This window comes from Leucoraja erinacea, chromosome 20 (genome assembly GCF_028641065.1).
Source record: "Leucoraja erinacea ecotype New England chromosome 20, Leri_hhj_1, whole genome shotgun sequence".
Classification (NCBI taxonomy): Eukaryota; Metazoa; Chordata; class Chondrichthyes; order Rajiformes; family Rajidae; genus Leucoraja; species Leucoraja erinaceus.
Genome location: NC_073396.1, coordinates 10,980,070 through 11,003,597, shown reverse-complemented (window position 1 = coordinate 11,003,597; position 23,528 = coordinate 10,980,070). Strand labels below are relative to the sequence as shown.

The following is a 23,528-nucleotide window of genomic DNA, read 5'->3' as shown; positions in this document are numbered from 1 at the left end:
ACACATGGGTGTGCCAGTGTGACAACACACAAAGGTCCATATTTCTAGTGATTTATGAAGAGACAAGGGAAAAACAGCAGAGGCATTTGAACACAATTCTCCATATTCTGGATTCTACCGGATTAAAGAGTCAAAGAAAGGACATAAAGAGAAGTGATGGGTAAACTAGTCTTGAGTGGGTTATACTTCAGGAGGTTCAAATCTTGAAGGTTTTGCCAGATTACATTATAAACACTGCTTGCGCAAAAGGTTGGCACCAGGCTCAACTATAACATTGAATTTCACAATCAAGTGTCATGTGGGCACTCTCGGTGCTGCCATTCCCCTCGGTACCTGGTTGCTTAGAAACAGGTTCTCCACTTGTCGAGTGCTCTGGACCCAAAGGAGCACCAAGCCTCTGCTGTAGCCTATCAGTATCTTGTCTGGATCAGCAGGATCTTCCTGGAGAGATTCAACGGGCCCCAGAGCTTTCCCACATCTGTAATCATCTGGAACACTGAACAGCAAAGCAGGAAATTACTACCATGCCGCAAAGAAACAAGGCAACTCGACCAACACCAGATCCCCTGCACAAGCAGTCTGTTTCAGCAAAAAAAGGGTCTCGACCCAAAACATCACCGATTCCTTTTCTACAGAGATGCTGCCTGATCTGCTGACTTACTCCAGCATTGTGTGTCTATTTTCAGCAGCATTATTACGATTTCAAGTAAAGTTTACATTTGCATGTAAAAGCTGCACTAAACACATGTTGCACTTCAGTATGGGCTCTGGGTGGAGTAAACACTGCATGTAGATTAGCCTGCTACTCCAAATACACAACATACACAACATTATCACCCTACAATAGGCTGCCACTTCCACAATGGCATAACATTTAGTTATAAAATAGTGAAACCCTACAACAAGCCAATTCAAAGTAATTTGGCAGGAACATTTGCCAAAGTTCACATGAAATTACCTCCCAAATTTTAGTGTGGTCAGTTTCTTGTTGAGCATTTATACATTCACACTACTATTCGTTCAGATAAATTTATTCCTTGAATTCAGGAGCTGAAATATATATTTTAGTACTACATGTAATATTCTCACACAATTCCTACTTCACCATAAGTTATCCAATCAATGAATCAAAACATTTTAGGAAATAGCAAAATACACAATCCTTTAAGGTGCCTGCATGATAAAACTCGATTCACAAACCCAGCGAGGTAAATGGTGCATCAACCAGACTCTGGAAAGTTTACATAGTGGTTATCGGTAGCAAAGCACCAGATGTGATAAAACTTCAAAGGTCACACTTTATGGCTTAATTTCTGTCAATTCAAAAGGCTGGGGCAGGAAGTTGTACCATTCAACACAAGGGGATGGTAAACAGAAGTAATTGTGGCACAAGCATGTGTTACTTAAAAAAAAAACATTAATGAAAGTTTATTGGAACAAGTAGGTATCATCTAAGTCTAAGACTAAGTCGTTACTGCCAAAAACAAAACAAGGATCAGAGGCTATCTGCATGAACAAAGATTATTTGACCTCTAGGTATCACATGGCTTGGAAAAGTGGAAAAAAATGCCCAAAAGGAGAAAAGCTAAGAATGCCCAACATGATGATTTCACAGTTGAAGCAGGTGCAGGATGATTAAAACAGTGCATTTGAAATATTGTGAAAGACAAGTTGTGACACATCTCTCACTGGCAGGAGGAACAATAGACAGATACAAAAAGCTGGAGTAACTCAGCGGGACAGGCAGCATCTCTAGAGAGAAGGAATGGGTGACGTTTTGGGTCGAGACCCTTCTTCAGACAATGTTGTCTGCATTACAATCATTAAGAAACATCGACATATTATAAAGCAAAGGACTCAGTAAACCTTTATATCTGTAATAATTTGCCTAGTTGACTACACACTCCATACTGAAGCATTTTGCCAGCGTCCTCCAGGGATTTCAATATTGGTTACTTTCCCACCAGGAGATGAAGCTTCTTTTTATCTCACCAGGGGGAAAAGAGTACAAATTACAGCCAACTGAAGTGGGTCTTAATACGATGAGGTCTCATGAGGGCAGCATTTGAAATAAGAAACCAAATATAGTTACCGATTATTTAATCTTTTGTTTCAGAAATAGTCCGCTGCTCCAGAAATAAAAGTATTCATTCACATTCCCAGCTACACAACAAACGACAGAGTTAATGGCCTTGTGCAGAAGATTGCAGAATGCTAGAATGTTGTTGCTAACAATAACCAATTTGCTGGAGGAACTCAGCGGGTTGAGCAGCATGTGGGTAAAAAGAAATGGTTGACATTTCGGGTCAAGCCCCTGCATCAGGATTGAGTGGAGATAGTCAGTGTAGAGGAGAGGAAATGCGGCGAGGACAGAAGCGAGAAGTGGTTGGTGGACCAAGGAGGAGTGGAAAGATGACGGGCATATGGAGCTAGATGAGGGAGGCAGATTAATTTTTCCTGCTCATTCCCGCAGAATAAACCAATTTCCAAGCTCATTCAAAAATACAGGCAGCGTAAAGAAAATTAATGTAACCCACTTCTTCCTTTCTAACGCTTTTCTCCCCAAATGAAAAGGGGAGAAAAGGGATAGAAACTTCCCAGGAGGCCAAATTTTCACAGTATTGGTGGAATCAGAGGGGGGAAGAAATCAGCTTACCATTCATTCAACCACGTTAGAGTTTATATCAGCCCAGAGTAAATACTTACCCTTGGAGGACCTCATCCTGAAGGAGAGTTCTGTCATCCAACAGCTGCATTGAGGGCAATTCTAGGAAGTACACACCTCCGCCTTCTGTCCCTAAACATGCCAATTTGGAGCAAGACTTCAACATGATCACAGTAATTCTAGTAATGCTGGGAGGAGCGCTGTATTAGAAGAAAATAATGACATTTTAGCGTGCTGGTAATCTGTCAATAGCAAACAATTAATCCCACTAATTTTTCAACATTTTAGAAAAATGTTATTAAGAGCATCAATATCCCAACATTAAATTTGTCCAATTTAGTTACCAGCAACAACAGGAAAAGAAAAAGAGTATTCTCGAGTTCTCATCTATGACAGAAACAATAGAACACTAGGGTGGGGATCAACAGCGACCCATGCCAATTGGAAATCTCTCTCCTTTAACTAAAGGTAGACCTCACCGGATGGTAAATTCACTGTAAAAGATGCAATGTATACAAATAGCTGTAGATTTCCATGATCTGTAATTCCCTCATTTCATGCTAAATAAGCCAAACATGAAAACAACTGCACGAGAATCAACCCATTCAACTACATGTAAATACCTTTGCCCACCTCTATACAGTGCCCGATTCTTTATTACACTAACATAAATACATCTTCTACCCTAATGTGAAACTGAAGATAATTGGGCTGAGGAAACTACTCTTAATAAGTTCATTGGCTGAGATGATTTACCACCAATCGCATTAAGAACACACAAAAATAGCAACAAGAATAGACCACCAGACCTCAAGCCTACTTCAACTCAATATCATGGCTGACACAAGGAACTGCAGATGCTAGAATCTTGAGTAAAGCACAAGATTGTGGGAGTAATTCAGCAGGTCAGGTTGCATTTGTGGGGGGGGGGGGGGATGATGTATAGGTGATGTTTTGGGTCAGCACCCTTCTTCAGGCACATCTGTGCTAGTGTCAACTCTTACACCCGTTTCTCATAACCTCAATGACCACCTTCCTTTATTCTAGGCAAGACTCAAACCAGTGGATGGTATTTTCCGATAATTGTCAATGCATTCCGTTTGATTTCTGAATGTCATACTTGGTCAAATGCTGTCTTGATGTCTTGCCCTCTCGCTCAAATTCGGCTTTTTCATTCATGTTTGGATCAAAGGCTGGAATGCAAACTAGAAATAAAATGTCCCAGCAAACAGCAACTGTCGTCAGTGAGCAGATACAAGTACCAACTGAAAGTCAAGTTAGTGACACCTTCACTTGGTTGATTGCAGAGCCGAGTGATGGGTTGGTAATAAACCAGATTGGATCTTCCCTACTTTAAGGTCCAGGATATACCTGGACAATGTTCCTCATCGTTCGGTGTTGCCGATATTGTAACGCTTGATTAGTTTAGCTGGATGCAAATTTAATGCTGGAATAAAAATCTCTAGCATTGCAGGCAGACTTTAGGATCAGGCAACACCCTTCCGGGTACCCGGTGCTCTCAGTTGTTGATTGATAACACATGGAATGAATTGAACTAGCTGAAGGATGCTGTAATGCAGTTTCACACAAGAGGAATTGTGAACAAGTAAAAATATTACATCATTGTATATTTCATAAAAGAGTTCAGCAGCCAGTTTCCAACTGAAAGCAGCTCAAGGCACAGCAGGTTTTGTTTAAAAAGCAGCACTGTGTTTTGGATAAGTTATAAAATGTTTGATGATGCGTAATACTTTGAATTGGCAGAGGGGTGCGGAGTGGGCAAGGGAAATTAGATTCACGGCAAAAAATAAATATAAAATTGAAACACAGAACAGACTTAGTATTTATGCTGAGTTGGACTAAACACTTGGAAAGCTAGGGTGGAGGCAAGACACTTAATAGATTTGACAGAAAGCAAGTGGTAAATGGATGAGCATCCAGAGCACTTGTCTTAAATGTTTAACCCACAATCTGCTCTGCGACTAAGGCAATTGTGATGCAATTAATCTCAATCGACCTGTACAAATCAAGTATTGTTTGGGGGATAGAACACATAAAAGTATGGACGTGAAAGACTTTAAATTGACTACAACCGGGCTGGGATCCAAACGGAAACAGAGCAAAGTGTTGCCCATCAGCAATTTGTGTATCAGTGCATCTGATAATCATTTTTAATTACATCACTATATATTGCACCCTCAAATCGGAGACAGTAGTAGTAGGCCCCCCTCAGTCATGACTGACCATGGGTGATGCGTCCTGGTCGGATGCAAGCCTGGGCGATGTCATATGGAGGACAGGCTGTTGCCCATGCAGCACGTCCCCCCTCTTCACGTCGGTGATCGATACAAAGGAACAGCTGGGCCGTTACAGTTTGCTGCCAGAGCGAGGAGCTGCCAGAGCGAGGTGTAGACAACGAATGCCTCAGGGGCGCCGACTCAGGATTTTCTCGAGGTTTACTCCTGGAGCCTTTTCAATGACTGGATATGGTCATAAGGCAGTGGAGGTTTTAAATCAGAGTTTTCCCTCTCCTAGATGGACTGCCTTCCCAGGCTGACGAGCCCCATCTGCCTGGGACTCGTGGGGGTGGGAGTGCCTACCTTCCCGTGCAGGTCTATAGCACCTGCCCACTGCCCAGGAATCGATGACAAACAATAACAGTATCATTTGGACATTGATAGTAGGAAATTGAAGACTGATTATTATCCATTTTCAGCAAGCTTCAAACACTGGTGCCTCAGTTTCTCCATAACCATGTCATGGCACAGGCATGGAACTTCAGTGTCTCTTACTCAGACTCTGCCAAACCTGCTGGAAACAAGTCCTCACTGTCAGAGTACTGCTGATAACATACAACAGCTTGCAATTTTCCCTGCTCCCTTCCAAATCTTTGTCCATTGACAAGCAATCTTTGTTGCGATTTTCCACACAACCCAACATTGAAAACCCCTTATCTCAATGTCTCCGAGTTCTATTTGGCCATGTTATTCATTATTCCCATCCGCTCTTGCCAATGTTACTATCAACATCTGAAACGCCTTTTTCTCAGAACAACCAGCAGAAATTCTTAAGAAAGCAATACAATAAATGTAAGTATTAATCTAAAAATAGGACTGTCACTTCAAACAGAACCTTGCTCATGTGCCATCAACACACAAACAGTAATCTGCTAATCCTTTCCTTGGGCCGCGTTACGAACTTTACCAAAACAAAAGATTCATTTTTCGTACTTAGCGCCATCAAATCCAGGCCGCCCAGGAAGTCTGAAAGTTCGGACCTCTTCCAGGAAACAATAGCAGTTCTTTTGATTAATCTCCCACAGGTGAATGGTATTATCATCCAATAAAGACAGCAGGCGACCCTGGCAAGGGAAAGGTACAAACAGAGTGAATTACAAAGACGAACAATAAAGAAAAAGCCACAGATACTGGAAATGTGAAGAAAAACAAATATTCAACAGGTCAAGCAGCATCTGAGGAGAAAGTACACAAAATAAATGCTTCAAGTTAATGATCCGTGAGCCTGAAGAAGGGTCTTGACCCGAAACATCACCCATTCCTTCTCTCCAGAGGTGCTGCCTGTAACTCCAGCATTTTGTGCCTATCTTCGATCCTTCTTCAGAACTTGGAAATATTTAGAAAACTGGTATGTTAAGAGGGAAAAGAGGGAAGAGATTAATAGAACAAAATGACATTTGTTTTTCCCACCATTCTCCTTAAATTCAGATTTTCAACAAATGTTGTGCACTGCATCTCCCTTCCAGTAGGACTCTTCTCCTGTCTCCTGAACTCTGATTACATTTGCATCTGCCATTATCAGCAGCCTCTTCTAATCAATACCATTCATCTTGCTTTCATCGCCAGTCCATTTTACACAATGCCTTTGTTCTCACCATCCATCACCCTTCTCTGCAAATGTAAATAGGCCTATTTTCTCATTTTTCCCCTGTGCGGAAGGGTTGTCAAGTTGAACGACTTTTTTTCTCTTTGACTGCTGAGTACTTCCATCAATTACTTTTATTTCTGTTACAAAGACAATGAATGGACTGATTGGAGGCTTTATGGGTGTAACAATAGAACTGTCCCTTTTAACCCGATTATCTCCATCTCAGTTGCCTCACGTGCAGTGATGCTTATCAGCCCCTTGGTAATTGGACATGGGAGAGCCCATTCCTAATTAGAAATGCAGGTGAGGGGGAAGCAACAGTGAATGTTGTTTGTGGATGCGCCAGCAAGCACAGCACTGAACAAGCTAGTGGAATGCAGTTAATAGTGGCAGTGACCCGGCACACCATCCTCTTTGAGCACGTCAACCCATAAATAAAGAGGAGGAACACTGCATTTAAAAACATAACTTTAACTATGACAGGCCATTCACTTAGCAACAACACCAAGTCTTGTTTGAGAGAACAGTGAAACTCCGGAGTTAGAAATGACATAAATCCATAGAGTTCCTCCAGGAAATGATCATGTTCTAAACACAAATCAATATTGATAATTATGCATTGTTTATGTAACTTTATCCAGATGCTGTTGGTAGCACCGATAGTTTTGTCCCATTACATTAATGGTGTGTCATTACTTAAACAAACCTTTGCACTAAACTTGGTATTCTGCTGCACTGTCATTAACCCATCTCAAGACCAGGATGTTATGGATTAGAAAAACCATTTGTCACAAAACTAGTTCATGTGCTTGGAAAGACCTTAAGTATGCACTTCGCTATTTAATTCACTGGTAGACTTTGAAGCTAACATCTCTATTCCACACGCTAAATGTTTATTCCACGCATGGACTGTAGTATAGCAAAGTTCATCGTCATTTGGATACAAATATCCCAGCATTTGTTTGTCTATCATCCTTTGGAGGTCACCTCAAACAATGAACTTATATCCAGTATCTTCGTCGTGTCATTTTACATATTATTGTTTGTCAATTCTTGCTCTGTATTGGTCTATGATGACTCCAGGTCAATCTTGGCTTCAGCATTCTTTATTATTTTGGCATAAACGGTGCTTACTTTCCCTGTTCGTTGGCATATTTCACATTTACATTCGATTTCACCTGCCATTTTCCCCATAATCGCACTGAAGCCTCCACAATGACTACGGAACCTACTCTTCAAACAATACAAAGCAAGCCTCTAAACAATACCATTTCCCTTCTCCATCTTCCCCTCTTTGCCCAATTCTGAATGTTGGCATACCTGTCCATGTAGAAAGTGCATCTGTGTCACTGTGCCAGTTTCTTTATGTAGCCCTGTAAACTCCACACCTGGAACGCCATAGCTTAAAACATAGGTTAAGGAACAGTACAGTTGTCATAATTAAATGAAACATAGGATTTGGCATTATTCTCATTGGCACCAAGGTACAGTGAAAAGCTTTGCTGTGCACACTATCCAAGCAATTTAGATAATACTGTACATAAATACAATCAAACCAAAATCAAGCACAATAGGTAGAGCAAAAGAAAAGGTACAGAGTGCAAAGTATAATTCTCAACATTGTAGCACACCAGCTCCATAGAGTTGCTGCTTTACAGCACCAAGATCTGGGTTTGATCCCGACTATAGGTACAGTTTGGGTGGAGTTTGTACGTTCTGCCCAGTAACTGCGTGGGTTTTCACCGGGTGCTCCGGTTTCCTCCCACATTTCCAAAGACATGCAGGTTTGTAGGTTAATTGGCTTCTGTAAATTGACATTTGTGTGTAGGATGGAACTCGTGTAGGGGTGATCGCTGGTCGGCACGGACTCGGTAAGGGCCCATTACCACATTGTATCTCGAAGAGTAAAAATGCAAAAGCAGTTATTTCTTCACTAGCAAGTCCTTTGACAGCACAGTGGTGCTGCTAACAGAGCAATCACCTCACAGCTCCAGCGTTCCAGGTTTAATCCTGACTTCTACTGCAGACTGTGAGGAATTTGTACGTCCTCTCTGTGACCTCCTTGGTTTCCCCCCACATCTCAGATGTGGGTTGGTAGGTTAATCAGCCGCAGCAAATTGCCTCCAGGGTATAAGTGGATCACAGCAATTTCCTAAAATAAAATGCAGCTGGCCAACCAGGAAAAAGATTGTTTTAGATCGGGATACAATGAAACTGGATTAATTATGATTACCTTTGGATCAATTTATTGACAATATTTAACACCATGTTACATTTGTTAACTCAAAACTGAAACTAAGATAGGTACAATAAATTTGAAATATATATGATCTCCCCTTTCATAGAAGTATATTAACTGCATAATCATGTTTGGTAGGTACAAATCTATCACCGTGAGTAAGAAAATTAGATGAGGTGAGTGGATGAGAAATTATGCAAATTAAAAATGTCTAAATTACATTCCATGCAAAAATAAAAGCTTCATGGGGAAATATTCTACCAGCAGCTATTTAAAATTGAGAGTGGTATTGGATTATAATGGTGTGTAAAGTAACTGAAGTAAACCTGAAGATTGTATGATTAAAAACCAAAGGATCACAGAAAAATTGAAATGGAGTCATCTAGTAAAATAAATTAAATTTTACAAGGGCGCAAAAAGAGATAATGAAGTCAACAATAACTGAAAGTTTTTAAGAAGGAACTGTAGATGCTGGAAAATCGAAGGTAGACAAAAATGCTGGAGAAACTCAGCGGGTGAGGCAGCATTTATGGAGTGAAGGAAATGGGCAACGTTTCGGGCCGAAACCCTTCTTCAGACTCAGATAAAATAAGGTTGAGAGGAGAATCGGATGAGGAATTATTTGAGATGTTCATTAACAACTTTGTCCTGTCTTCACATATAGTACAGCAATGCATCCCAAATATAGCATGGAGCCATGGGGATAATTACAGTAGGGAACTTTATCAGTGATGAGTGCTGGAAGAACTAATGGGGTTAAAGGTTGACAAAATCCACCAGACATGAAGGACAAAATGTTAGGGCTGTAAGAGATGGCTAAAGAGGCAGTGGATATCTTATTGTGACCCAGCAAAAAGTTTTTTTTTTTTAATTAAATAGTTTAATTTTAAGTTAATAAAATACCATTATTCAAGCAGAGAAAGTGTGTGACTGAATTACAAAACTGAAGCAAGGTTATGCAAGAAATTGCTAGAATTGACTATTAAGGAGCTAGCAAAAGAACAAACACTATTAAGCAGAATTAACAAGCTCTTATGAAAGTGAAAACCCATATATTTCAAATCTATTGGGCTTTTTTTTAAGATTATGACCACGAGGGTAAATAAGGAGAACTAGATGGAGTATGTTTAGGAAATATTGATTACATTGATAGGAAGAACAGAAATACAGTTTCTTAAATGCTGGTGGACAAATATATTTAGGTGTCCTTGTACATAAATCAAAATCAGCAAGCAGGCACAGCAAATAATTAGAGCCATGGCCCTTTGGCCCACCTTGTCCATGCTGACCATATTAAGCTAGTCCCATTTACCTGCATTTGGCCCACAACCCTCTAAACCCTACCTATCCATGTATTTGTCGAAATGCCTTTCAAAAGTCACAATTGAATGTGCTTCTGCAGCTTCCCCTGTCAGGTAGTTCATTCCAGAATAGGACTACCCTCCAAGTGGAACTATTGTCCCTGAAGTCCCTCTTAAATCTATCACCTCTCATCTTATGCCTATTCCCCCTCCACCCTGAGAAAAAGACTGAGCATTCACTTTATCCATGAAACTTGATCTTGTACACCTCAATAAGGTCACCCCTCTGCCTCCTATGTCCAAAGAAAAAAGTCCCAGCCTATTCAACCTTCCCCTATAACTCGCGCTCACAAGCCCAGGTGACATTCTGCAGTATCGTTTCTGTACGCTTTCCTACTAAAGACTCTGTCCCACTGTCCCCAGTTACTCATGAATTCTCCCGAGTTTTCCCCATGATTCAAACTCGGAGAATTACGGTAATAGCCAGCCGTAGATACTCGGGGCTATTTTTTTTACTCGTGGACATTTTTCAACATGCTAAGAAAATGTCCCGACTTACCCGATGCCCCGAGTACCTACAACTGGCATTACGAGCCGCTACGAAATATCTACGGACTCCTACGGACATTCTCCGAGTTTGAATTAAGGGGAAACCTCCGGAGAATTTGTGAGTAATTCGGGAAAGTGGGACAGGGGCTTTAGTTACGTCCTTCCTATAGCTGGATGATCAAAACTGCATACAGTACTCCAATGTGCTGTCTCACCAGCTGGTATTATCTGCATTATGATGTGCCAACCTTTGTGCTCATTACCTCTCCCAATTAAGACATATATGCCAAATGCTTTTTTCAACCACACTGTCCACCGGACTCGCTATTTTTAGGGAACCATGCACCTGTGCTCCCAGATCTCTGTCCTGCAACATGCTCCAGGACTACCATTTCCTGCCCTGGTTTGACATTCAAAGTGCAACATTTCATACTTGTCAGAGCTCAGTTCCCATTTGCCATTCCTTGGCCCACCTTTCCAAGTGATCTAGTTCCTATTGTAAACTTCGATATCCTTTCTCACAATCTATTCTCCCACCTATTTTGGTGTCATCTGCCAATTTATTAATGGCCCTGTCCCACTGTACGACTTCATTCAAGTGCTCTCCCGAGTTTAAAAAAAAAATCAAACTCGTGGTAAGCACGTAGAATGAACGTAGCGGGTACGTCGGAGCTCGGGGACATCTCTTAGCGGTACGTAAGGCTAACGGCAGGTACTCGGGAAACGCAGTAAGCTCAGGAAGACTCGTGAAGATTTTTTCAACATGTTGAAAAATGTCCACGAGAGCCCCGAGTACCGACGAGCGGCCATTACTGTAAATCTCCGAGTTTGAATCAGGGCAAACTCTGGAGAACTCTTTGAATGAACTCGTACAGTGGGACAGGGCTTTAACAGTGTAACCTACATCCAAAAGGTTAATATTAATAATTATTGTAACAATTAGCAGAGGACCCAGCACCAACCCTGTGGCATACCACTGGTCACAGGCCTCTAATCTGAAAAAACAACTTCACAACTATCCTTTAACTCCTTCCTCCAAGCCAATCTAATTGACTAGCTCACCTTGGATTCCATGCAATCTAACCTTCCAGACAAACCTATCAGCGGGACCTTGAAAAAAGCCTTGCAAACCTATCAGCGGGACCTTGAAAAAAGCCTTGCTGAAGCCCAAAAAAGACAAAATGCTGGAGTAACTCAGCAAGTCAGGCAGCATCTCTGGAGAATTTGGATAGGTGGTGTTTCAGGTTGGAACCCTTCTTCGGACCTTGCAAAGTCCATATAGACAATGTTCATTGCCCTCCCTCACCAATGCTCTTGGTGACCGCTTAAAAATAAAACCACAGATTTATGAAACATAAAGCCATTCTGACTACCTAAACAGTCCATGCCTATTCAAATGCTAGTAGGCTATGTTTCTAAGAATCCAATAACGATGGCACAATGGGCAGCAGTAGAATTGCCGCCTTACAGCACTGGGGACTCTGGTTCGATCCCGACTACGTGGGCTGTCAGTACGGAATTCGTACGTTCCCCCTGTGACCACATGGGTTTTCTCTGGGTGCTCCAGTCTCTTCCCATATTACAAACAAGTACAGGTTTGTAAGTTAATTGGCTTCTATAAATTGCACCGAGTGTGCAGTATGCAAAACTGGGATATCATAGAACTAGTGCACGGTTGATCGTTGGTCGGCGAGGACTTGATGGGCCGAAGAGCCAGTTTCCACCCTGTACCTCCAAATGAAACTTGTCCTCCACTGATGTCAGGCTCAACCACCTGTAGTCCCAGGGCTTGTCCTTACTGCCCGTCTTATGTGACTTTATGACATTACATTAGAAAGAATAATATTATTTTTTTGTCAGCTGGTGTAAGAGTAATGATAGATGATCCTACAGAAACATGATTTTGTAATGGCTTTAGCTTCTGATTGATGAGAAAAATGTTTCTCTGGCTAAAAAGTCCAGAATTAGGGAGTATAGCTTCATGATTTAGGTCAGACATTTAGAAACCTTTTGAAGTTTTGTTCTCATATAGAGGGTTACAAATCTTTGCAATTCATGTCCCAAGATGGCTGTGCTTGTTCAGTCATTGAATATGTTTCAAGCTGAGATTTACAGGTTTAAAATTGCACAAAAAACGTGCATATTTAGTTAAAGACTTCTATTCGGCACTTCTCAACTTCCTCCCGGTGTCTGATAATAATAAAAAACAGTGACCAGCCAGTTTCATTCATACCATATAATATCAAGAAAAAGTTAGATACAAAAGTTACGCAACCAAGCACCCCTGCGGCACACTGATTGTGTTTTAGGGCCAGCACCTATACCCAGCTGATCCAGTGGAGTCTTTGGCACCTACCCCACAATGGAAATTTGCACAGGTATGTCTGTACACAAGACAAGGGGGCACATTCAATTCAATAAAACCCAACTACTCTCCTAACTTCAGAGTGATGGAAATTGCTGCCTACAGTGTTCTCAAACTTAATCTAATCTCCAACTAACTAATCCACTGAAACAATTTAGAGGAGGAATTCAAGGGATTGAGCAGCATCTGGGGATAGGAAGGAATTGTTGACATTTTGGGGGGGAAACCTTACATCAGCACAGAGTCTTTACCGATAGGCCAACTATTTCCCCCCTACCACCAACCCCCCCCCCCCCCCCCCCATAGATGCTGCTTGACCTGCGGAAATCAACCCAAAATTTATTTTTTCATCTGCAATCTCATGTTTCCAACTAAAATTTATTGATGTCCAGCTGGTTTCCGTCAGACCCAGAGCAGCGGACTCCATAATTGCCTCGGTCCAAACATGAACCAAAGAGTTGGATTCCAGAGGCAAGAAGAAAGTTACTCGCCTCAACCTCAAGGCTGCACTTGAATGCAGCATCTAGAGGCCCGAGTAAAACTGAAGTAAATGAGTGTCAATGGGACAAAGCTTCAATGATTGGAATGACTGTCTGCACAATCATACCTGCCCCAGGGCATCAACATACAAGTCCTTCCGAGCAACACCACATGCCCAACCATCTTCAAATGCTTCAATTAAATACCTTCCGTAATAAAGTCAGATATGGAGATGTTTGCTGAACTATCGATGTCCTACTATGTGTGTGACAACTCAAATAACGCACTTTAGGCCTGCAGAGATGAGTGGTGCTGGGAACTTGTTGATGATCGGACCAAAGTTCTAACCCTAATGCATCCTTTTACTTTAGATTAGCTTTTTTCCCCTTGAATGACAACATGAAACATGAGCTGATAAATGACAAGTAACATATGCACCACTAAAATGCAAGGCAATGATTAAGTACACACTAATCTATCAGTCTCACACTAACACCATTCTGGGACTTACCACCAACCAGAAACTAAACTGAACCAACCACCTGTGGTTACAAATGTAGGTCTGAATAGGATGTAGCAAATTACTCACTTCCTGACACCCTGAAGTATCTCCACCATCCACCAGGCACAAGCCGGGAGTATTCCACTTGCCTGGATAAGTGCATCATCAACTCTTCTGAAGCACAACACCATCCAGGACAAAGCATCCACTTGATGGACATCCTACAACATTCCTTCACTCCACCAGCAGCATACAAAAGCTGCAGTGTGTGTCATTACAAAATGTATTGCATTGGGTAATACTCACCCAAGCTACTGAGTAACGCCGAGCTCTGGCTGTACTGCACCCTGCGCTAAGCCGCCGGCACGGCTGCTCACCTTCTGTGCCTGGGCTTCACTGTCGGGATCGGGGTTGTCAATAGGCAATGGTCCGTAGGTACACCATGTTCGTGAGGGCCCGTAACTAGGGGCACCCTCGAAGGAGCGGGATCTATGTGAACACGTGATTTGATGCCTGCCATCCGGGGCGGGATCCATGTATCCATGATAGATGTGGCCCGCCATCTGCTCAGATATGCGTCCTGGCCCCTCTGCAGAACAAGGTTGCCGACCCCTGCTGTAGACTGACTGTTTTCACTCAGTCTGAAGAAGGGTTCCGACATGAAACATAACCTATTCCTTTTCTTCAGAGATGCTTCCAGACCTGCTGAGTTACTCCAGCTTTTTGTGTTTATCTTCAGTTAACCTCACTGTATCTGGTCCTCTGCTAGTCAGTGTTAGATTAGGACTGATCCTGTGATTGTGTCAAATTTGTTGCCCACACCCTATATTCCTCACTTCCCTTTCCTACTATCCAAAACCAATCTTGAATGTATTCAAAAACTTCGCATCCACTCTCTCGATTACAGGTTTTGCTCAGTTGAGAAATGTATTCTACAGATTTTTAAACCTCATTCTATGCCTTTTCCCCATTGAGGAAACCACCTCTCAGCATTCAATCTGCAAATCCTAGCAACATCCCTTGTAATGTTATTATTGATCAAGCAGCATAAGCTGTAAATGGTCAATCTATGATATGTTTGCAATTGCTTTCCATTAAATAAGACGACAAAGGCAGTGAGGACTGCAGTTTTCCCCTACCCTCTGCCAGTCCCCCTACTCACGTGGTAGCACTCAAGACCAGAATTAGGTGCAGTCACATCTGATTTCAAACTGCTTGCGAACACTCAAGAGTCATAAGAAGACTTGTCTTGAGATGTACTGATGCTTGCTAACACCGGAACTGTGGTTCAACAAGAGTCAGCATCAGAGAGAACAAAAACGCAGGGAAGCAATTAAAAACAAATCCTATGCTTCATCTGGAATCTGTTAGCAGACTTTTTTTTTAATCAAACAATGTTATTCGAAGCATTTTTAGGTTCCCTTGTTAGTGGGCAAGCACAGTGATTGGTCTCTCAACAAAGCAGAGCAGCCAACAGCAACACAGCATGATACTCTGAGAAAGGTAATTATGGGGGATTTTTACAGGAATGCGACTCCACCAAGGAACCATATGCAGTTAATTACAGTGAAATAAAACTCTATTATACACTTTACAAGAGAAAAAAAAATCAAAAATTTTTTTACAAAAACACTAGAGACATTTGTTCCAAGTGTCTTCCTATCAAAGGATTCCTGGAATGTACAGAATATTTACTTTTGAAACATTACGAAGTTGGCTTGAAGAGGACTCTACTGCATTCTGGGCTAATTAAAACCTTTCAAACTAAAGCCATCAGTGGAACATTCCCTGCAAATGTTCCCCGGCAACATGACCCGTTTTTCCAAAAGCAGTTAAATAATACTTTATACATTAAGTTTGATGTGATGGAATGGAATGAAATGTGAATTTTGGTCATAAGGCCAGCAATGTTCTAACACCTCTCAACTCCAAGTTCCACAATGTAGAGGCAAAGGTATCCTTATTAGAAACATAGAAATTAGGTGCAGGAGTAGGCCATTCGGCCCTTCGAGCCTGCACCGCCATTCAATATGATCATGGCTGATCATCCAACTCAGTATCCCGTACCTGCCTTCTCTCCATACCCTCCGATCCCCTTAGCCACAAGGGCCACATCTAACTCCCTTATTGGAACGGAGGTGAAGGCCACTTGCCTTACCTCCAATACATCAAGTTATTTCTAACTGCTCCTGATGGCAATGTTTTTGTTCTTCTGTCCAGCTTCCTATCATTCACCCTCTGCAAAGATGTACTCTTTATCAATCAATCAATCAAGCACTTTATTCATCCCCGAGGGGCAATTTAAAAGGGCGCATTACAGTAGCTTTTAAAAAAAAAAGAAAGAGACACAATCAACGAAGAGACAAACATTCAAAGCTACTCTCTGCACCTACCGGTCGACCGCACGAGCAGTGACCCGGCAAGGATTGGGTTGTCAGCAGCGATATAATAATAAAGAACACACAAAATGTAACACAAACATCCACCACAGCGGTGGAAGGCACAAAAATTTGGCCAGTCCTCCTCCATTTCCCCCCCGTGGACAGGACCAGAGTCCAGAGTCAGTCCAGGATCGGCTCTTCCTCACCGGAGACCGCGGCTTTAGATTGTTGTAGGCCGCAGGCCGGCGGTCAAGATTTAAAGTCCCCGCCGCAGCCAGAAGCACCGTAGGCTGCAGGGCCGGCGGTTGAAGCTCCCCTCCAGGGGTGTTGGTAAGTCCATGCCGGCCCCGCGGTAGAAGTTGGCCGCGGGCCGGCAGTGATGGCTTCTTCCTCCCCCGGGTCCCCCACGAGGGATCCCGGGCTGTAGACGCCGCACCAGCTGGAGCTCTGCAGACCACGGCTTCAGGCTGCCGGCTGCCCCGGGCCAGCGAAACGGAGCGCTCCCCTCCAGCGAGCCCCAGCGAGGGCTCACCCGCTCCACGCCGAGAGTCCACGCTGCACCCGCCGCTGAAGCCCCGGGCACGTCTCCGAAAAAGGCCGCGCCGATCCTCGATGTTAGGCCACGGGGGAGGCGACCTAGAAAAAGTCGCCTCACCATGGAGGAGGCGACCAAAGCGGTTTCCCCCTTACCACCCCCCCACACAAGACACACAAAAAAACATTAAATACACACTTTAAAAACATACTAAAAAATTAAAAAAAGTTGAAAAAACTGACGCACTGCTGACATGGCTGCTGCCAGAACAACACCCCCCTGAGTAAACTCTGCTTATTCCATCAAATCATTTAACACTTCACCGTACCAAATCTCACTGTTAAATACCCAAGCCTCTGTATATCCAAATAGATCAGATACGAAGTAGATTGCCTAAATTTTTTAACATACCATAGTGTGTGGAGGGTGCAAAATACATTCAATAATCAGTCTCTTTGGTACAAATGGAATTGAAACTCACTGTCAACCTTCTGCACAGAGAGCTCCATTTGGAACTTTACCAAGACCCAAGATAGACACAAAAAGTTGGAGTAACTCAGCGGGACAGGCAGCATCTCTGGATAGAAGGAATGGGTAACGTTTTGGGGCAAGATCCTTCTTCTTTACCATGACCCATGAGCTTTTGACATTTAAGATCTACTACAGACCTTCTCTGTACACCAAAAGGGGGGAGTTCAATCCAGTTGTAGGTCATGCCTAGTTGCTGGTATTGCCAGCAGCATGTTCATAAACATGCATTTACCTTTCATTATTTCATTCCCTGTGATCTTATAAAATGACACTGCCATATTCAAAATTCAAAATTTCTTTTGAATCTCAGATCCTCCAGTGCCCAAAGCAAGACTAAGAGTAGTGTAATGAAAAAAACTATACATTTTCACCAATATAAAACTGGCAGTGCTCACAGAGCACGTAGATACTTTCCACTGGACACTTATTTTGGGGTTTAACAATTTGTTGTGGTACAAGAGTTCTCATTTTTGGAATAATAAAAACGTCCAGCTGTTGCAAAAGAAAATAGCAAGACGTGTGAAGCTCACTGTTTTACAGGATATTGCAAGGCAGCTTGAAGCCTAAGGGGCTCCCTGCGCCTGTTGAGTGTATATTTTCTGGCAGAACCAAGTTCCTATTCTGCAAATCTCAATTTACTGTTCTGCCCGGTCACAGGGTCAGCCGACTGATCAGGTCTGCTTTTGGAAGTAACAAGCATTCAAAGAGCATTACCTCCAGAGAAACTCCAAACCACTGCCGAGGCAACTCACAAAAGTAATAAATAGCTCATTAACGAGGCAGCGCTGATCAATCAAGAGATCACAGCAGCGTTATGAAAATGTTGCAGATTTACGGACACCTTTTACAACTTTGCTTAACCATAACAATTAAATGTTACTGGTATATTTCAAAAGCAACCATGCATGCAGGTTGGAGTTGTTTCTTAGCTTTAGGGCATGAAGTGTTCTAGGGCCAGATTGGAGAAGCTACTCACTAGGGAGGCTGCGCAGCATCTGCAGAGTGCTTTGTTTGGCCAAGTGCCATAATCCATCACTTGGCAAATCACGAATGTCACATCATTACAGTTCTACACAAAATGTCTGCCAGAAACTGCCTGTAGAGAAAAAGTACATTTGGGTTGGGCTGAGACAGAAAGGGAAAAAAAAAGGAACTCGTCTTAATATTTTCAGATGAGTTATCCACTTACTTTAACTCAGCAATATAGTGACATAATGACATTGTTTGAAGAGACTGCTGCCTGCAGCCACAACCAAGATGCTGGAAAAGGCAAAACATAGCTGCAAAATGCGCGACTTCAAGGCCGAGAGGAAAATTCAAACAAGGCAAGAGCAGATTACAAAGCGCTGCATCTTAGTTTGTAAGGTTCTCATTTCTGTGTCAAAGGTTTCCAACAATGTACTCCTTGTAGCCATAGATTTTGCTAACCAAATTTTAGTTTCCTTTCATGAAGGCACATTTAATCTGCAATGTTAGATGGAGCAGCATGAATCGTAAATGGAGCACCAACGCCCATAAAAATGTATGATCCATACAAAATGTGCAATTTCTCCCCTCATTATGACACCCATTCCTGGAATGGTTTTATATTCTGAAGCCTCGATCATTTCTACTCAAGTAGAAATTGTTCATAATGAGGGGTTGAGTAGACCACACAAACCATTGAGCATATTCAATTTAGTCAAGGTAAAACACGACACACTTTCTGCGCAACCCAAAAGTATACAAATCCCTGGCAATCTTACTAGTTGCTAGAATACTGGAATTAAATTTACAAAATTACATCTGGGCAATTCTGGAATAAAGTTGCCAAAATGAACCAGCAAAATCTCAATTTTCTTTCATTGACATTTTTCATTTGTTGACATTTCCCAACTCCCCCAATCATCAGGCACCCCAGAAACAGTAAAAGGGATTTTATAATCAGCTCCTGTCCCTACATTCCTCTGCTTCCATCGTTTATCTGTCAAATCTTTTAATCTAATTTCCCAGTCGACCTTAACCAAAGCACCACTCACACTATGCACATCAAGCTGCATTGAGCTTTAAGACTAAAGCTGCTAACTGACCGACATCTCTTAAAATGCATAAAGAGTTCTGTCACAATGATTATTTTTCCCAGAGGATCTCTTACAATCAGATTACCAATTAACCCTGTCCTATTATACAATGCTAACAATCAGCTCCTCACAGATGGTTTCATGATGCATTGTTTCAGAGAATAAGTCTTTGGTTTGGTAAGGAGTGCAATGGGAATGCAAGAAAACTCAAGTGGCATCCCCTGCAGCGAAATGAGGGTGCAGGAAACTTGACTTAACTTGTCAGGTCCTGCTGTAACTTCAAATGCGAGCAAGAACAACAGTTGTTTATGGAGCATTGAGATTTCCACGAGCATTGTCTGTGTGCTCTATAGAACTTTTTGCTAAATCCATCAGGAGGGATGAGAGAATAAGAGGGATGACATTGCCAGGCAGAGGGAGCACTCAGATCAAAACCTCCCAATACATGGACAATGTCTGAAGAAGGGCCTCGACCCGAAATGCCACCTATTCCTTTTCTCCAGAGATGCTGGCTGACCCGCTGAGTTATTCCAGCTTTTTGTGTCTATGTTCAGTTTAAACCAGCATCTGCAGTTCCTTCCTACACATGGACAATGCTGCTACATTCTGCTCAGATCCACAGCCAGTCTGCAGATTGAACAGCATGTGCGACCAGTTTGAGATGGCATCAGAAGCCAGCGTCAACCACAGGAAGAGCATGGCCATGCTCTTCGACAACTGGTTCTCCTGTCCCATGCACCATCAGGTCCGGCTGCCTGAAGGTGCTGGGGATCCGGTTCGGAGGGGCCAAGATACGCAACAAGAATTGGCTGGAGTGGATAGCCACGGTCAAACAAAAATTTAGATTGTGGATGCAGCGCTCCCTCTCAATAACAAGGAAATATTTCAGATGTGGGGTGCTCTTGGGGTTGCTGTACTTGTGAAGGTGTGGCCAGTTACCTGCTCCTTTGCCTCTGCAATCAACCGGGCCATCTTCCAGTTCATCTGGGGATCAAACATGCAACAGGTCCAATGAGTCACGATGCACATCCACACACAACGGTGCCCAACGTTACCCTCATCCTGATGGCCACCTTTGTGTATCACTGCATCAAGCTGCACGTTGAGCCAAAGCACATAGACACAAAGTGGCATTATCTGCTGAGGTTTTACCCGTCCCTGGTTTTGTGAAGAATGGGTCTGGCATAGATGCTGCGCAAAGCACCAGTCAGCTGGACAGTGTCACACCACCTGTCCTTTGTGGAAAAGTTCTTCCAGACCAACAAATGCATCACGCACAAAACATCCCGCAGGTATACCAGGACAAGGACCTGATGGAGCCTGTGGCATGGTTCCCCGGGCAGACTGCCCAATTTGTCTAGAGAAATGCCTCATCGCCAGATCTCACCGGCAATAAAAGACCTTTCAAACCTTTGACTTTTGAAGCACCAAGATCTTGCATGGCTAATAGAGAGAGGGGCCCTCCCAGTCATATCCTTCTTGCACCATTGGAACTTTACTACCGATGCAGTGCTGCCTTCAGGACCGCAGTTCCAGAGACGGAGTGTGGAGTGTGGCAGAGTATGTCTGGAGATTGATGCACAGGTTCTTGTCATGATTCATCCAGAGCTATTCTGTAACAGAGGACTCTCTGATTTACAAGCTGTTCCCAAATACACATTCAGAGACGGACATCAGGTGCTGCTGGAAGATGATCAACGTGGTGAAAGAGGCTCTTTGGACTGCCGAAACTTGCAGCACAGCGAGATGTTCATCAGGGAATGTTGCCGACTGGCCCATTCCAGACTGCAGGAGTACGTGCTGAGGGATGCACTGAAGCTCGGTGCAGCCAACGTCAAGCCACTGTGAAGGACCAGTCCAGGGTCTTTCTGCTGCTGAACATTGAGCGGAAAGGTCTAGCGTGAACACCCCTCAAACAACGGAAGGGATACCAACCCAGGGGACCACGAATGGCAAGGGTGTCATGTATAAAGATAAGTGCGAACATGACTGAGTATGACACGACTGAATGTAGACACTGAAAACAAGAAGGGAGTTTGCACATTCTCAGGCTTTGTATATATTTTTTATTGGAAAAAAACATTTCCGTGAGCCTGCCAGTAATAGAACCTAAGAATGTATGAAGAATTTTTGATTTGTTTTTGTTTTGTACTTTAAAAAAAATTACAAATAGCTTATTTTTTAAATAAAATAGAAATTTTCATGAGCCAGTTAACAGAACAACTTAGCCTCTATATTCCAAATGTGCAATGTCGAGCTGTCAGCCTTCCAATTAAAACCCAAGGCCAGAATCTGATTATTTTGATTGCACCAACTGAAGGTTCTCATTTGGAACAGCACCAGGAAATGAACAGGGTAGAGCATACAGAAATCAAGCTTATTAGTGTCAGCTAAACCACCTATGAAAAATTTACTAAAAGTCTCCAAACAATCGCTTCTCTCTCAACCATAAAAACTCTGCACCTTAGAGAGTCATAGAGATATACGGTGTGGAAACAGGCTCTTCGGCCCAACTTGCCCACACTGGCCAACATGTCCCAGCTACACTAGTCCCACCTGCCTGTGCTTGGTTTATACCCCTCCAAATTTGTCCTATCCATGTACCTGTCTAACAGTTTCTTAAATGTTGGAATAGTCCCAGCCTCAACTAGCAGCTTATTCCATACAGCCACCACCCTTTTTGTGAAAAAGTTACCCCGCAGATTCCTTTAAATCTTTTCCCCTTCACCTTGAACGTATAGAATGGAATAGAATAGAATAGTTTCTTTATTGTCATTGTAACATGGACCATGTACAACGAAATTTAAAATGTCAGCCAGTCAGTGCAGCATTCAAACATTTCTAAAAGCTAACGATACATACACGGTAAAATAATAAAGATAAACAACTAAATAAATATCACGAACAAAGCACGCATGTCCTCTGGTCCTCGATTTCCCTACTCCGGGCAAGAGATTCTGTGCATCTACACGATCTATTCCTCTCACGATTTTATACACCTCTATAAGATCACCTCCCATCCTCCTGAGCTCCAAGGAATAGAGACCCAGCCTACTAAATCTCTCCCTATCTCAGGCCCTCTAATCCTGGCAACATCCTCGTAAATCTTCTCTGAACCCTTTCAAGATTGATAATATCTTTCCTATAACATGGTGTCACAGAGACAAAGCTGCAAACAGTCGTCATTCTGCAAGTAGTCACCATTGTTTGTTAAATCTTCCATAACAAGTTGTAATCACCACCCTAGACTCCTCACCACAAATTTTCTGCAGAAAAATGATCCTGCTACAGCCAAACAGAACAATTGCTTAGACAGAAGAAGTAATGCTCAGAAAATAGATATTGTTCATTTTCCAAGAAACTGTTCAGTGCACAAGTACAAACTCCTGGATCTCATTTAAACACCACACTTGACAAAGGAATCTCAAATCATTCTCTAATACAAATACTTCTTCTAAAAATGGCCATCATCCAAGTTCCCAAACCGCTATTCCTAATGCCAATCTAACCAGCAGACAATTACTAACTCCCCTTCTGAATGTTGTCATTTTTAAAAATAAGTACAACTTCAATAACCAATCGACCAAATGGTGGAAAAGATTTCTCAACAGGGCTAAAGAGCCACATCCTGAACCTACTTTTACTTTACATGAGAGCAGCACAGTGGCACAGCGATAGAGTTGCTGCCTTACAGGGCCAGAGACTCGGGTTCGATCTCAACCATGGGTGCTGTCCCTTTGGAGTTTGTACATAGCTGTAATCGTGTGTGTTTTCTCCGGGTGCCTCAATTTCCTCCCACATTCCAAATTCCAGGTTTGTAGGCCAATTGATTTCAGTAAATTATCCATAGTGTGCTGGATAGAATTAGTATACGGTTGCTGGTGGGGGTGGACTGGGTGGGCCGAAGGGTATGTTTCCACGCTGTATCTCAAAATTAAACGCAACACTCGTTCTTGGTTGGAGAAAATGCTAATTTGGCAAAGACCACGTTTAAAAGTGGAATTCCTCAAACCTGTCAATTATTGCAACCTTGCA

The 23,528-nt window shown here is 42.6% G+C and overlaps 1 protein-coding gene across 4 annotated transcripts in view; it reads right to left on the bottom strand.

Moving 5' to 3' along the window:
* llgl1 (LLGL scribble cell polarity complex component 1) overlaps nucleotides 1-23,528 on the bottom strand; it is an 82,021-nt gene that overhangs the window by 40,625 nt on the left and 17,868 nt on the right. For all 4 annotated transcript variants that reach the window (XM_055651244.1, XM_055651245.1, XM_055651242.1 and 1 more), the window contains exons 3-6: nucleotides 7,871-7,952; nucleotides 5,896-6,026; nucleotides 2,707-2,865; nucleotides 334-496 (exon numbers count right to left, since the gene is read on the bottom strand). In XM_055651244.1, coding sequence (XP_055507219.1) covers nucleotides 334-496; nucleotides 2,707-2,865; nucleotides 5,896-6,026; nucleotides 7,871-7,952 — 535 coding nt within the window. The remainder of the gene's footprint in view (nucleotides 1-333; nucleotides 497-2,706; nucleotides 2,866-5,895; nucleotides 6,027-7,870; nucleotides 7,953-23,528) is intronic.